At 53.0% G+C, this 16291-nt stretch overlaps 4 protein-coding genes across 4 annotated transcripts; 2 read left to right on the top strand and 2 right to left on the bottom strand.

The window, feature by feature from the left end:
* Positions 1-2083: 2083 nt before the first annotated feature.
* Positions 2084-5750, bottom strand: V2A60_003750 (uncharacterized protein; the record flags this gene model as incomplete). The annotated part of the gene is made up of 4 exons (XM_083255077.1): positions 2084-2753; positions 2806-2886; positions 2942-3372; positions 3435-5750. The coding sequence occupies 4 exons, from the start codon at positions 5748-5750 to the stop codon at positions 2084-2086; spliced, it is 3498 nt and encodes a 1165-aa protein (XP_083111203.1).
* Positions 5751-7226: 1476 nt separating this feature from the next.
* Positions 7227-8770, bottom strand: V2A60_003749 (uncharacterized protein; the record flags this gene model as incomplete). Its single annotated transcript, XM_083255076.1, has 2 exons — positions 7227-8501; positions 8570-8770. 2 exons carry the CDS (start codon positions 8768-8770, stop codon positions 7227-7229), a joined length of 1476 nt encoding a protein of 491 aa, XP_083111202.1.
* A 919-nt stretch (positions 8771-9689) lies between these two features.
* Positions 9690-11915, top strand: V2A60_003748 (uncharacterized protein; the record flags this gene model as incomplete). Its single annotated transcript, XM_083255075.1, has 4 exons — positions 9690-9931; positions 10023-10476; positions 10530-10903; positions 10973-11915. 4 exons carry the CDS (start codon positions 9690-9692, stop codon positions 11913-11915), a joined length of 2013 nt encoding a protein of 670 aa, XP_083111201.1.
* A 2241-nt stretch (positions 11916-14156) lies between these two features.
* V2A60_003747 (uncharacterized protein) lies at positions 14157-16159 on the top strand (the record flags this gene model as incomplete). Its single annotated transcript, XM_083255074.1, has 5 exons — positions 14157-14194; positions 14272-14808; positions 14864-15049; positions 15110-15387; positions 15438-16159. 5 exons carry the CDS (start codon positions 14157-14159, stop codon positions 16157-16159), a joined length of 1761 nt encoding a protein of 586 aa, XP_083111200.1.
* Between the last annotated feature and the right edge of the window lie 132 nt (positions 16160-16291).

Below are 16291 nucleotides of genomic sequence, written 5' to 3'. Positions count from 1 at the left end.
TTCCGCAACGGCGATACGATACCGGCAACCTTTCTACGAGGGTAAATACTGCGTTAGTTGAGTATACGAACTTTCCGTTTGTCGTAGACAGAATCATGCTTCGTTTCGTTCTTAGTTTATGTCATTGTCACATGCCACCTTTGCTTCACACAAGTCAGTTCAGTAGCCAAGGTGAGTCGCACCGGCATGCCTACAAACAGAGGCATTCCTGATAAACACATATTCTTCAAACGCTTCCAGGCTTTCCACTTCTTCTAATACTCGATATTTTTTGCTTTGAAGCCACACTTCTTCGCTTGACTTTCTGGCTCGCAGCTGTTGCCTCCTAAAATGGCCGAGCCTCTTGATGCTTCTGAACAGCTTGCTTGGCAGCTAATGCAGTTGGAATTGAAGGAAGTTCAGTCTGGGCTGAAAGGCAAAGGGCACTCGGATGAGCCAGACGGCTTTGCCTTGGCTCTGCAGCTGCAGATTTCTCAAATCGATAGTCAAACTCGCATTCTGCAAGATAGAGAGTATTGTCGCCAGTTTTTCGCACAGCCGAACAGAGGGAACCGCGCTGCCGGTACCGCAACGCAGACCGAGCCGAAAACTGCAGCTGCTGCTGGTCCATCTGGACAAAGCACTGCCTCATCTGCAGCTTCTACGCCTTTGAGCACTCCGGCGACGTCTGTGGTCGAAGCCGCCGACGATGGGCAACCAGAGAGCAGCAAATCGGCAGCATCCAGAACCCAGGAGACTTCAGTAACGGCTGATGACGGCCTTGAACAGGTCTGTGCAGCCTGCAGCGAGCCTTTAGGAGATGAACTCGCTGTGTCCGCGCCTTGTGGTCATAACTATTGTCCGGACTGTCTAACTTGCCTCTTTGAGAGTGCAACAACCGATGAGTCTTTGTTCCCTCCCAGATGCTGCAAGCAGCCGATTCCGCTAGACGCTACAAGAAAGTGGCTTCCTGAAGAGCTCATTATTGAGTTTGAAAGAAAAGCCCTGGAGTTTGCTACGTTGGACCGAACTTATTGCTCCAACGTTCAGTGCTCTTTGTTCATCCCACCCCGACAAATCGTTTCAGACCGTGGATACTGCGAATCATGCGAGCAATGGACTTGTACAATCTGCAAGAGCCCTGAACACGGCGGCATGTGCCCTGACGACCCTTGCAGAGCCGAGATCTTGGCCGTGGCAAAAGAAAACGGCTGGCAGCAGTGCTATGGGTGCAAACGGCTTGTCGAGCTAAACGTTGGATGCAACCACATGAGTAAGTACAACAGTCTCATGATCGGCACCCCAACCAATCTAACAGAGCCGACTGGTAGCTTGCCGTTGCGGGAGTCAGTTCTGCTACAAATGTGGCGCGAAATGGCGTACATGCACGTGTGCGCAGTGGAGTGAGAGCCTTCTTGTTGAGCGAGCTGAGCAGCTCGTCAACCGAGGCATGTTTGGCGGGAATAGTAATGCCGGTGCTGTGCGAGCAGCCCGGCGCCACATCCAACAAACACACGCGTGTGGGCATCCGAGTTGGAGCTATCGTTTTGGAGGAGGTCGATGCGAGGAATGCCGAGACCATCTACCAACTTTTCTTTTTGAATGCGACGGCTGCAACATCAGGGCATGCAAAAGATGCAAGCTCAATCGACTGTAAAATGGATGTGGCAGTTGCCGAATATTACCTTTGTCAAGGCAAGCAAGTGTGGGGTGTCTGCTATTGTCTGCTAGGAGAATTTTGGAGGGATTCTAATTGAGAGAAAAGATAACATTGTGAAAGCTTTCACATTTCTTCATACCGGTCAAGTTGATCTTGTGAGGGGAATTTGCATTAGCAGAGCTATCAGTTACAAGAAGAAGCGGCCACAACAAGGAAAACGGATCATGTTCTTACGAATCCATAAGACTTTTCAGTATCTCTTGTTTTCAGTCCTACAGATTTATGAGATCGTGTCAGACGAAGATGTATTTATTATTGCAATGTCTCTCAGAATACTATCGTTGGCAAAGGGTCGGTTGCATTACCGCGTATCATTATTCTCGCAAATCTACCATGACTCCAAGAAACGGTACGGGCATTACCAAACTAACTCGAGGCATTACTCTACTCATCGCCACTCTCGACATTGGAGAGCTTGTTAAAGTCTGTCTCGACCATCACCCGGCCGTCCTTGAGCACCGCCACAGCATCTATGCCTTCACGCAGCCTTCCAAGAAGCCCACCCAGTCTGTGAGACACGAAAATGACCGTATGGCCCTCGGCCACGAATTCTTTCTCGACAACATCATAGACTTTGGTCTCGGTTGTAGAGTCCATGGAAGCTGTGACTTCGTCCAAGAGAACGATCGGTCTGGCTCTCTGTGAGTGGTCATCCCCTGTGTCAGAGTAACAGCGCGACACTGCTAGTCGATGCTTCTGCGCAACAGCGCGCGCGAGCGCAAAGAGCTGCTGCTGGCCGACCGACATGGCTGGGAGGTTGGAGAGCTTCTGGTCGAGAATGTCGGCGGCCTCAGCATCAGTGTCAGAAAAGACGTTCCAGATACCAGTAGATTTGAGGGCGTCCCTCAAATTTCTGTCTCTGACTGTACCGGTAGGATCCAGATTGAATCGCAATGAGGCATCCTTGAACACGACGCTGTCCTGGGGCACAGCAATAAAGCAGCGGCTGCGTACAATAGATCGAGGTACAACAAGGATGTTTATTCCATCCACATTGATCGAACCGGTACTTTCGATCAATCTCAGAAGTGACATGAAAATTGTGCTCTTACCACTGTTTTCTTCAGTTCAGTTTTACTATCAAAAGCATGGTGAGTATTTCTTACCTGCCCGTCCGGCCGCAAACGACCAGTTTCTGCCCCGCCTTGGCGATCAAGTCAACGTTGCTGAGTACATTATGTCTGATGCTGTGGACAGAGGTTAGTCAATGTTCATTCACGTTCACCAGTTCAGATATCTCACCTGTATCCTGTAGCCAGATCCTTCAGCACTAATTCACCACGAGCCGGCCATGATTTGTCAGGAATCAAAGCCTCGCCGGATAGATCTTCCTGTGGTGTCATTTCCTCGACACTTTTGAGGCGCGATATGGCGCCAAGCGAAACCTCCAAGTCGGTGAAGCCGAGCACCAGAGATACAAGTGTAGAGTTTGTCAAGATCACGAGGTTCAATGCGACGCCAACACGGGTGCCTCGTCCACTGCCTCCCAGAACCGCAAACGCGACGATCGCAACGGCGACAGCGTTGACAATTAGCTCCAGTACTATCAGCAGCCATCTGTTGAGGCAACGCATGAGGAAGACTGGGCGCATGGACAGATCGATAGCGTTGATGTTGCGCTGTTCGACAGCACGCTGCCATCCAAAGGCTCGTATCGTAGGTAGCCCGTCGATCTGCAGCGTCAATGGTAAGCGACTCGAGACATCGTCACAATTTCTTACGCGGATACACATACGGTTTCGTGGAAGCAGGAATACAAACTAGCCTTGGCTTCGAGGTCCAGCACACGAAGCTGACGAGAGGTCCGGAGATACACTCGCTGAACAAAATAGATTACGAGCGCGCAGAGAGGCACTGCGTATGCGAACGTGGTCTGAACAAGAGACATGACAATTATCTGCGCCGTCATCTTGCAGCACTGGGTCGCAAAGCGTGCAAACGAGTTGGGGAGCTGCCGATCGACCAAGTCAATGTCTTGGCTGAAGCGGTTCAGCGTGACACCGATGTCCGTAGCGACAAAATATGAGAGAGGCGCGCCCAATATTTTGACAGCAAGAGCATCATGCAGGTGCGTGCCGGATCGCTTCGCCAGCAGGCATAGCGTGGTCCACATGTGAACTGATGTGGCCGCCCACGCCATGAATGCAATGAGGAGGTAACCTACGGCGAAGACTGCAGTATTAGAGCCGTCACTATCGGCCCAGAACTTGATCCAGTAGGTGGGTATGGTGTTGAAGAAGGCATACGTCGCCGTGGTACCAACGACGGCAATTGGTGCCACTAGGCCGGTTGACTTTAGGTAGAATGCATAGAGTGATATGTCACCCGTCTGTCGATACAGGTCATTGTGGGCATCCCTTTTAGTTTGAGTCTTATCCGGACGTGTAGGCGCCGAGGAAGCAGGGGAATCGTCTTCTACGCTGAACTTGCGCAACGCATCAACATATGGTTCCATTTCCTTCGCCGTGCCCTCACGCGACACCATGCCCTTCTCTAGCAGGATGATATGGTCGGCAAAATGGAAGTATTGGGCAGAGTTTGTGATCCACAGGACCGCGGCGCCATTTTTGCGCAGCAGTCCAGCAGGCCCGATGAGGTTCTCGATCACTTGGCTTTCAGTCGTCCCATCGAGGGCTGCAAAGCTGTCGTCAAGGACAACAATATCCTCTCCAGCATACAGCAGCCGGGCAAGTGCAATTCGTTGCTTCTGGCCACCAGAAAGGTTGACGCCTCGGCTTCCAATGTGCAAGCCGTCATGGCCTTCATGGAATTGGCTGAGATCATAATCCAGACAACAGGCCTTGACAACAGATTTATACTTTGCCTCGTCAACAGACGCATCGAATGCGCAGATTACTTCTTTCATTGTACCAGCCATGACCCATGGATTTTGGTCACAAAATCCAATCTTTTTTGAGGATAACCGCACTAGGCCCTTCGCCGCGGGTAGCTCGCCGAGGATAGCTTTGCCGAGAACAGACTTGCCGCTACCGACAGGGCCACAGCAGACCGTGACGGAGCCATGGGATAGCTTCAAATTGATATTTCTCAAGATGGGCTGCGAATTTTTGCCATTTACCGTGACATCCGTAAGTGAAACCGCATTGCTGTAGTTGGTCCCGGCTGGTCGGACCTCTGCTTCAAGGCTACGAGTATCCTCCAGGGGTGATGCCATGAGGAATTCTTGGAAGCGTTCGAAACTGGATGCAACAGAAACAATGCGCGGATAGATGGTCATGATCATGTTGGCAGGGTGCGTCACTATGGAGAGCGCCGCAACAGTGGTAAACAGAACTGCCGTATCGAGAGGAGCGTTTTTGAAATGAGAGACGATTGCAAAGAGCGCGACTGTTATGGCAGGAGAGAACAAACCGAGTGCGTTTGCGCTGGAATTGTATTGGCAATCCATGAAACGCTTCTCTCCAGCCCGCGCAAGCTCGTCGTTTCTCAAGTCGGCAATATAGGAAAGCAGTGCCTCTGTGATTCCCAGCGCTTTGACGCTCTTCATCGATCCCAGGATAGACCCGAGGGCTCCAATTCGACGCTCGGTTGCCTCATTCCAGTTTCTTTGACGACTGCGGATGTTCTTGGCGACAAATTTGCTCACTCGAGAGCAGAATAGAATGATAATCAGTGGTACGGGCCAGAGCCACTTGACCTGGTCTCCCAGAATGAGAAGACCAAAGGTCACCTCAAGTACCCTGCCCACCAGGTCATGAAACATGGATGGAGCCTCGGCGATGGCATCCACATCAGTACTCATCACAGTCGTGGCTTTCCCCGTGTCTGCGGCGTCGGCAGCGGTGCCCAACGTCTTGTGATAGACGAGAGATGTAAGAGAGCTTTTAACACTGAGCTGAAGCCTTGCGGTCCTGTACAAGTACTGCGAGCTCGAGAATGTCGATCCGAGATACACTGACACGGCCGCGAGAATCAAGTAGCGCTCAGAGCACGAACTCTGACGACTAGGTGACTCGATGTAGCGGATGACAGCTTTGATGAGCAGTGGCTGACTACAGTTGAAAATGACCATGAAAATTCTAGGAATCATCGTGGCGACGAATTTCCACGTATATGTCTCGAGCAGAACCTTGCATAACGTTGTTTTAGTCTCCGGTCTCGCTGGGGAAAATTAGCAGGCCAGATGCATTCTGGGTGGCAATGAGTAATCACCTCTGTCTTTCCACGCTTGTTTTATCCTTTCGTTTAAGCCAGCAGCCTGGAGATGGGAGTCCAAGGGCGGCATGTCCTCATTTCGAAATATCTGCTTGTTCCCTCGAGCCAGCAGCTCATTGATCCACCAGAACGAGACGGCGCTGAACAAGTTCGCAGTTTCGACAGGCGGCAGTGATCTATACTGGGGTAGAAAAATAGACCGCTTGGAAGTGCATTCTAGGATTAAAAGGACAAGTTGCATGACGCCTATTGCTGGTACGAAGCATTCCGAATACTCCAGGTTCCTCGCCACGGTCAAATTCGATATGGTAGAGAGATTCGAGCATCCTGCGATAAGGAGATAAAGTAGGAGCCGGCTCGACGATCTAAGCGCTCTCCTGTGACACACAAATGAAAGCAAAGCCACTTCTATTGCGGCAAAAAAGGACAGCGCGGCAGCGCCAACCACTGGCAGACTGTTAGGCCGCGCGAGAAGTGCACCGAGATGTGCAAGAGTCCCCGTAATGAGGGCGCAGCTAGTAATCTACACCTTGCACATCAGTATTCTTATTTCGTAGCCTCACCGTGAAGGAGCAGCACTCACAAGTTTCGCCGTTCCTAGTGAGCCAGGTCGGACTTTGACATCGGATCGGCGTGCTTTGAGCCATGCCTGGGGTAGCAATAGGAGAAAGACCGATGAGATCGCAACGGACTGATCCACTCGATTCAGCGGCACGATGCACTCCATGAATTATATCCTGATAAAAAACCAGCCTGGATGAGGGTGTTCATCGGGCCTTGTACGTCGGCGGAGGGCATGTTGTGATATTAACGCGAATTCGGGGACTTTTGTAAGACACTAAAGCGAGATGAGGCGTCAGCCACAGGGGTTAGGCCGCTCTTATACGAGATGCAAGGCAGACGCCAACACTATATTTAAGGCTGGCAGCGCCTCATGAGCTGACCAAAATCTAAGCTACCAAGCTACTTCTTCGTTGATTGCTGTTGCTAATCGCCGGGTTCTTCTTCTGTCGCGTCAGGCTAGTTCGTGTAGCTGGCTAACTACTTGAGTTGGCAGGCAAAGGCATGCGATAGCGCGCGACTCATGTGGACCTCGGGAATCGACCTTCAATCATGTAAAATCAGAACGCTGTCTGTCTTGCCAGAGGCGTGACTCTATTTGGGTTTTCAATTTGCTCGGAAACTCCAGGCTTTTGTATTGCTGCCGACCTTGGCCGATACCAAAAAAAAATTAAGGAAAGACTAACCATGGAGGTTGCAAAATGATAGATCACAAAGATACTGGAAAATCACAGCACGCTCAAAAAAAATTCATAAATACAAGGCTAATGATTACAGATGCTTCTATACCTTACTCTTCCGCCAGCTTGCCCTCCTGCATTGCAGGCCCGGGCGACCCCTCTTCCTCCTCTGCCACAGTCTTCTCTGAGATTGTGAGGACCATTGGCAGCACGATGATCAACGAGCCGATGCAGAGGCCCCAGTCCATGGCTAGCTGCTTCATGGGTGCCAGCTGCAGCGCGTTGAGTCTCCACGCCATGGCGGCGCCGGCGGACTGAAGGCCCTTGTACATGCCGACGAGCACGGCAGCACGGGACGTGCTGTTGGACTCGGTACCGATGAGCCAGTACGCGAACCCTTGCCAGAGGGCGTCGTAGCATCCGTAGAAGATGTACAGGAACATGGGGCCGACGGCTCTTTTGCTGTCCTTGAAGTCAAGGGTCTGCTTGCCGCCCTCGGCGAAAAATTTGTCCTGCCAGAGCTGGAACTGGTAGCCGCCGCCCCAAATGATCATGCCGGTCGCGAGGACAAAGAACCACCCGAGGCGGGCACGGTTGGGTCTGCTGAGCATGGGAAGATCCAGGATGAGACCAATCAGCAGCCCACCGGCCATTTGCGAAAACCAGTACATTGCTCCGTTGAGAGACCGCGTGCGAAGGTTGAAAGTGAAGCCGTTGACGTTGTTCTGCTGGTAGCTGTAAAATACGTTGGCGGAGAAGAACAGGGGAATCATGCAGGCCACGCGCCACCGCATGAGTGTGTTGATGGTCATCTTAAACGTGCCCATGATTGTGGTGTTTTCGGTTTCGACAGCTCTGTGGAGCTGCGCCAGACGAATGTGCTTTGGTGAGCAGATGAAGAAGCCCAGAGCCCACCCAAAGACCATGATGACCATGAGAGCAATGTACGTGGAATCACTGACCGTGCCGGCAGTGTTGTTGTAGTTGAGGCTGAACGAGACCAGCGATCCGATACCTCCTCCAAAGTTGAAGATGACCCAAAAGACAGCAATGGCGCGGCCCTTTTGGGATTCGTCGACATATGTAGTCATGATGGCGCCCTGAACAATCCAGATGAGCGCAGCGCCGATACCAAGGACGGCACCGGAGCCAATAACGAAAGCACCATTGCCGCTGTGGTTGAAGTTGAGCAGACTGCCGCTGTACAGGGCGTACGCCCATCCACCGAGGAGGAAGCAGATTCGGGGTCCGGTAAGTGAGAAGATGGGGCCGACAATGAGGAGAGATGCTACGGCAGTGGTAGCCAAGAGAGCAACGGTGGCATTCGCGGCGACGGTCGGGTCAACTTGACCAGAGCCTCCAATGCCGGTAAGAGCGTTGTACATCTGTAAAAGTCTCAGCTTTCTGTGACGGCGTCTTTTTGTTTTCTTCTTCTCTTGTTCGCGTGACATACCCCGGGAAGACAGAAGCAGATGACAGAGATGAGTATGATTTGCGTCCAGGGATGAGAGTAGAAGCGCATCATCTTGCTCTGGTGTTGGCCCTGCTCTAGCTCTGAACTGGTTGGTGAGACTGCGCCGGCGCCAGCGGCGTTGTCCTCGATGTGGTCGTTGGCGGAAGGCATCTTCTCGAGTTCGTGCGCCGGCTGCGCCATTGTTGAATACAGGATTTCTGGGGAAAAAAATAGATTGAGGAGTCCCAGACGCAGATAATGTCAGACAATCTGGGGAAAGCGGTGCAAGGCAGAGCTGGGGACTCTTATAAGGCAGCGGATATTCGCCTCAGACATGCACGACCCCCCGGACTGGTTGCTACGGGCGAGACGAGAAACTGGTTGTACCCTTGGTTGGCGAGCGTCCCTGTCCTTGCGCATACCAGTAAGTATCCAGTAGTTACCCCCAAAGTTGAGCCTCGCTACTAGCGTCGACCGATGAAAACTCAGCTTCACACCACACGTTACATCTTAGCATTTCACCCCACAACTTCTCTTTCCGCCCAGTCCCGGCGGAGTGGAATTGCTGGTCTTGGAGGTGGGGATAGGAGGAACCCAATCTCCAATGAGACCAAGAACTCGAATGGGGGAGTCGTGGGGAAGACGAGCTCTGCTGTTGGAAAAAATAACGGCAGTTTTGTTTGGGGTCGGGCAGCCGGCACAGTTATCATTCTATGGGAATAACGTGTATAGAGGACTCCAAGTCCGCGGAGTGCTGACGGGCCTCGCATCCTGCACCGACGTCGCGGTGGCGCACCGGTTTTGCCCAAATCAGGCATGACTCGCCGTGAAGGCGTCTCGGTTCCCGGCGCACCAAATTGCCTGCCTGCGTACGGGTCTGGCATGGGAAAAACGGCAGCGTTTAGCGTTGTCGTGGCGGCGTGGCGTCCCTGTACTCGGCCTCCATGCTGCGTTTCTGACACTTGTTGTCATTGACAGTTGCGTCGCTTCCAATTTTGGTCGATTTCCGCATGATATACTGCCCCTTGTGCATAGATAGCTGCGCTTCTCATCTCCGGTTCCCTGCCTTCCTCGCACCAATCTCCCAAAGCAAAAGCTATACCGGTAACTGCGTCCCAACATGTCGTCGCCCGCAACCGTTGAGCTGGACAGCCTACAGACTGAGAACAGGAACCCAAGGACCACGACAATTGACAAGGTATCCACGGAGGAACTCTGTCGCATCCTGCATGAGGAGGATTGTCGTGTGCCGGCAGCCATAACACCGTGCCTGCCTGCGATCGCCGGAGCGATTGACGCGCTGACTGAAAGAGTGCGCAAGGGGGGTCGCATATTCTACATTGGTGCCGGCACTAGCGGGAGGTACGTTTGTTCTTATGCCAAGTTGACAGCGAATATAATATTGGATTATATTGGCCTCGGCGGGGAGGTGCTTGACTGACCAGGTCGACAGGTTAGGTGTGTTGGATGCTTCCGAGATTCCTCCAACGTATTCAAGCTCCCCAAACCAATTTATTGCATTGATCGCAGGGGGCGACTATGCGCTGCGCAACGCTAAAGAGGGCGCCGAGGATGACCGATCCGCTGCCAAGACTGATCTTGAGGCGTTTAATTTCAAGCCAGGCGTGGACTCCTTGATTGGCATCGCGTCGTCAGGCCGAACACCGTATGTCCTCGGGGGCTTGGAGTATGCTAGGTTGATCGGATGCACTACTGTAGGTGTTGTCTGTGTGCAGCCGTCTGCTGTTGCGGCCGAAGGCAATGCAGACTATCTCGTCAGTGCCGTCACCGGCCCCGAGTCGGTGACGGGCAGCACCAGGATGAAAGCCGGCACCGCTACGAAGCTGGTCTTGAACATGATAAGCACGGGTATCATGATCAAGTTGGGTAAGACCTATGGCAATCTGGTGAGCCCAAGAGCCCAAACTGGGACGGTTGGCCCAGCTGACACGACACATAGATGGTGGATCTGAAAGCCACGAATATCAAGTTGCGGCAGCGTGCCCGCAACATTCTAAGAGCCATTGGTGGCCAAAGTTGTAATCACTCTGATGAAGAGCTAGATGCTGTCCTTGCAGCCAGTCGTGGCAGCACCAAGCTCGCTGCCGTGGTGATTGTCTTGGGGGTTACCGTGGCAGAAGCGGAACTGCGTCTTGCGCGAAACAATGGCGTCCTCGCCCAGGTATTCGCTGAAGACGAAGTCGCATCAGCCACAGCGACCGATAACGACACTGGTATCGTCCTTTGCGTTGATGCGGGGGGGACCAGCTGCAAGGCTACGATAATATCCGAGGACGGGGCAGTCGGGACAGGCATTGGAGGGCCATGTAACGTGTAAGTACACCGCGAGTTGTTGCGAGCCGTTGGCGTCTGACCATCACCTACTTACTCTCTATCCCGCAGAACCAGCATTGGCCTCGATGCCTGTCTGTCTGCGATTTCCGGCGCTATTCAGCAAGCGGTAGACTCATGTCCAGCGACAAAGGGGCGCCGATTCTCGTCAATCGCATTCGCCGCAGCTTGGGTTGGCATCGCCGGTTATGACCCGCCTGCAGCACAGCCGTCGATCAACTCTGGGCTTTCGAAACTACTGAATCTCAAGGTCGGTGCCGGGCTTGACGTGACTACGGATATTGACCTTTTGCCTGTCGCGTCGGCTTCGGAAGAGCACGTGGAGTCCGTCATCGTCTTGGTAGCAGGCACGGGCTCCGTAGGGATGAGCTTTCGCCGGGAAAACGGCCGGTTCGTTCGCACAGGCCGTGCCGGTGGCTGGGGCTACATGCTGGGCGACGACGGTTCCGGCTACGGCATCGGTCGGGAGGCGCTGCGGCTGGCGCTGCGTGCGAGCGAGGTGTGCCGCATGCGCAAGGACGCGCGTGCGCCGGCCCAACCCGTGCCGCAGCTGGCAGCTGCGATATTCGACCACTTCAGGGCGCAGTTCCCAGAGGCAAAGCCCGAGGATTTACTCAGCACGGTCATGGTACCTGACCTTGCTCCGCAGCAGCCCGGGGATGCCGTGATGGACAGGGCCAGTCGAATTGCCGGGGTAGCCAAGACGGTCTTGGCAATGGCGGGAGCAAATGAGGATGCTGACCGCATCATTGCGGCCGGGGCCGACAGCCTGGCAGAAGTCGCAGCTTTGCTCGTCTCTAGTCAAGGGATTGAGCCGTCAAAGGCCAGCCTAGTGCTGGCGGGAGGTCTAATGCAGGATGAGGGATACCGCAGACGGGTAGTAGGCTCCGTCGAAAAGGCAGGGTACCGGTTTCAGCATATCCAAGCTGTGAACCAGCCGGCCATGAACGGCGCGCGATTTCTATCAGAGTCGATCAATAATAAGCTGCAGTAGCCCTGGCAAGTGGTGAGACATGCTGTCTTGGCCTGTACTCTCACCATCTGAATAGACACTACTTGACGCCTTTGAAAGTTGAACCTTTGAAAGTTCAAACCCCGGTCTCTTTTCTTTTCTCTCTTTCGGGCGTGAGGCTATATCCCCAGTTGGGGCATTGGGGGAGGGGGCAACTGTCTCGACTGAATCGCGCACATTCTATATCGGGCGAGAGGAGATGCGGCTCAACCGCTGTCAAGAAAGGCTATTTCTTGCATACCCGCACTAATTGTAACGTTTAAATCGGGTAGCGATGGCACATACCAGCACATCTTGTGGGCCACTCACGTTGTATTGAATTTGCTGGCATCGCAAACACCTTGTCCCTCCACAATGGAGACGACTGGAGTCTGCGCTCTCGTTTCTCCTTCGCCACGGGGCCCCGTCATCTTTCCGTTGGGGTCCCCCTCACAATTTTTTTTGCAAATCCATCAGACCTGGTCCTCGTTTCAACTGGAGCCCCCTTTTTTTCCCCCGCGAAATGAGGAAAGCATGGCGCTCGTGACTGGACGAAAATTTCACGCGGTTCTGTCGGGGGAAAAGCAAGATGGAGGGAGAAGATATTTGCGCGCCTCGGACACTCCACTTTCGGTGACGTTTTTGAGGCTGCCCGGCTGTGCCGAATAATAAAGTACAAACGCCACACAACAAAATTTACGATGGTGGCATGCACCGGCTTTGGGAATGCGACTAAGTAGGTAAATAAGTAAGTACGGATCTTGGCAAAGTCGTAAAGGTGGGCTCCTAAATGCCCCCCAAAAGCAGAGAGCATCCATGCAATATTTGACCATGACGCAGCCTTCTTTGACCGGATTCTAGAACATTGCCCCCTTTGTCAATTTACGTCAAGGAAACAAGCAGCAATGCCACGTGTATTGCGCAATCTCTGCGTACTCAGTATTGCGGAATTTCTCGCACTATATGAACGAGCTTAGAAACTCGCCAGAAACGTGCCCTTTTTTCTTTAGAGAGGTATTGAGTACCATGTAAGAAAAGCACGGACTTGGCTTCCGCTGCCCTACTATTAGCTTGGACTCGGGTCGGGAACATTTCAAGGCAAGAACGCTGCGATGATGCCGTTACCCAAGTTGAACCCAGTTTCCCATCCCATTCACCGCATCCTCGACGTCTGTCGTAGACTAGAGGTCAGTTCACTTTCGATAATCACCTCAACCTTGTACGGGACGATGCGTTTACGTCATCGATGTCTCTTTCGCCGTGTACGTCGCCGTATTCTCCTGCGAATGGCTGAAACCAGGTTGGCCGGCGGCCAACTTGGAATCGAGAATACAACTCAACACAAAGCGCCCCCCTTGTCCATTCTACGGGGCCTGAGGGGTATGAGTATGTCACTGTTGTGGGAGATGCAAGCGTGAAAATAGTCCGCTGGATATTATCCCTACTCAGCTGCCTATCAGTTTGCGCAGTTCAATTTCAACTCGGGATTAGTTGTGCTTGCTAGCAGGGTAACCAAGCAGGGAGGGCATGCTGGTAAGTTGTAACTATGGCATCGGTCATCTCAAGGTCCCACACTCTCTCTACTGAAGTCATGCAAATACAAGACATTCCGTAACTACCAGTCACTAAGTACAGATTATAAACCCATCAATCCGTAAAATAAAATACAAAAGCGGTTTGATACTTGGGTCATCACGAGATGTGCACTGAGAAATTGAGCCAATGTGATGGGCTGTGCTTACTGCAATCAGCGTAGATATCCGTGTCGTCTTCGGATATAGAATGACCGCATTTATCAGCAAGTACAGTAGTGGCATTTCTGCGACGGCAACAGTTGGGAAAAATAAAACGAAAAACAAGAAAAAAAAAGTCATCACTCACACACGTAAAACGGCTCGGCTAGCCAAATTTCCAATCGAGAATTTTTCAGACCAAGAAATTTACCAAAAGGGCACACGCGCGAGAGCGCCGAATTCAATGACTGTGGCTTGTTGGGAGTTCTCTACAGCAGAACGCTGGACATGAACAGAGCGGCCGATTCTCACAGCCACCCCGGAAAGCGCAACGCGACCGCTTGCGAGCACTGTCGCGCAGCCAAGGCCAGGTGCCGTCCAAGCGAGCAACCTGGGATCTGTCAAAGGTGCGCCACAGCAGGCGACGGGTTGATGCTGTTGGGGCCCCGATCAAGGCTTGAGCCGCGCGCGCTAATAACGGCTCTTGCAGATGTTTCGTCGCGAAAAGAGAATGCATCTCTCGAACCAAAGCCCGCCCGCGCAGGGGACGTCAGTCGTCTACGTAAGTTGTTCTCGCGGCAGTCCTGCAGAGAAGAAGATGGTTTGGCTCATCGTCTCCGCATCAGCGCCGCAGAAGCAGAATCTGTGTCGGAACCGCCGTCCGGCCAGCCTACAACCTTTTCCATCGACACCTTTGTACCGGCGAAGCCACGCGGGATTGATGAATACGAGAGCTTGCGAGAAATACACGCTCAGTCGTTTGATGATGTGTTCGATGATGACAGCGCTGCTCCGGAGACTTTGAATCCGAGTCTCTCAACCGCCTCACCATCTGTTACCTCCAGCACATCTCGCGCCGCCCATGACATATGGCGCAGACCTCAGTTCAACACAGCATCCGCGCAAGAGCTTCTCAAAAAATTCACTTGTATCTCGCGCAGTCTGCCCTTTCTCAGGCTAGCCAGCGACTGCACTTTACCTCGGCTTGCTGCGACTCAGCCTTTTGTCCTGCTTGCCATCCTGACAGTCACATCGGGATCAGGGTCCGTCCAGAAGCACTCGTTGTACGATGACGAATTTCGAAAGATCCTCGGCTTGAAATATGTTTGCGGGGGCGATGGAAGCCTAGAGCTGCTCCGCGGTCTTCTCATTTACTGTGCATGGTAGGGCTACCGAGACGGCAACTGGTCTCGGCCTGTGCTAACGACAGGACTTCAGGTATCCGTTTCATCTCAAGCCGAAAAACTCTCAACTAGCTCGATGCATGCGCATGGCCTCAGACATTGTGCACGACCTGAACTTGGACGAGAATTTCCTCTCCTCTCAACTCTGGGGCCAGGGAGTACGCACTGACGACTTGGACAGGATTCGGACGTACCTTGCCTACGTCTATTTGGTGTCCACGTAAGCTTTGGCCATTCGCCGTGCACTGGAAAGAATACTAAAGTATCTGTACTGCCACAGGTATATTACTGTATGGAAAGGTGATCGGTTCGTTAGCACTAGGCAGCCTCTTTGGGCAGCTACGGCGGTCAATATCTTGGAGCAATGTGCTGAGAATGATGAAGATCGGAAATTGGCCATCCTAGCTCGTGTTTCGAATCTGTTCCCAGAAGCTGCTAGGGCTGTCAATGATAGAGAGAGCATGGATATAAGAGAAGGCCAGCTTATTCTCGTTGGTCTCTCACAACAGTACCAGCAGATGCGGGATAGTCTCTCGGTCCGCTTTCCAAGCATTCTAGGTAGGCCGCGACAACCCTCAAAATAGCGAGCACGGCTAACAACTTGTCAGACGAAGCTACGGTCCGTATGCAAATGATATACTTCGAGATATATCTCGAGGTTGGGGGTCTGCTTGCGTTTCCTGTTGCAAGAACGGCACTTTCGGCCAAGAGAGCGCGTTTCGCACCAGCGCCCGACGAGATGAAAAGCTCGGTGAAGAAGCTCCGAGCTTTCCTTGACCTGGTGTCGGCGCTCGATGATGCTGCCATGGTTGCGTTCACCGTCAATGACTGGACGCGCCTGATAATCGTCCTGACGCTCGCGTTTCGTCTGTCCTTTCCGGTTGCGCTGTGTCCGGATTTTGACTGGCCCTCGGCGCGCGAGGAGATTCGGCTGGAGCCGTTCCTGCTCAGGTTTTCGCGCGGTTCCGCCGAGGGCACCGACCCAAACGGCATTTTGGCGGCGAACCGCGTCGTCTTGGGCATTCTCGCGTCGAAATTCAGCCAGAGACAGAAGTCACTCGCGGGCGAAGCCTCTGCTGCGGCGCCATGGGGCAGGAGCGCGGGATGTCCCGTGATGGGCGGGAGCGGCGGTGCGACCATTGCGCAATGGGACTTGGGGCTGGACCAGACGCCTGTGCTATCGACAGATCCCGATATGCCGGATGTGCTCCCCATGCTGCACAACATGTGGGAAACTGGCGGCGTGGCATGGCAAGACCTGGACAAGATTCCGTGGGACTCCTTTGGCGACCAGGTGGACGTTGGGGCGAACAATTGGGTCATGAAATAACAACTTATCCAAGACCGCACTGTGCCAGCGCCCAACTATTCAGAAATAGCTATATCTGTTTAACGAAAGACATGCTATTTTCAACTGTCTGAAATGTTAAAATGCAATCCCAGTGTTCGATTCCGTGCAGTT

The sequence above is a fragment of the Cordyceps javanica genome, chromosome 2, assembly GCF_051103115.1.
Source record: "Cordyceps javanica chromosome 2, complete sequence".
NCBI lineage: Eukaryota > Fungi > Ascomycota > Sordariomycetes > Hypocreales > Cordycipitaceae > Cordyceps > Cordyceps javanica.
This window is presented reverse-complemented; position numbering and strand designations above follow the sequence as displayed.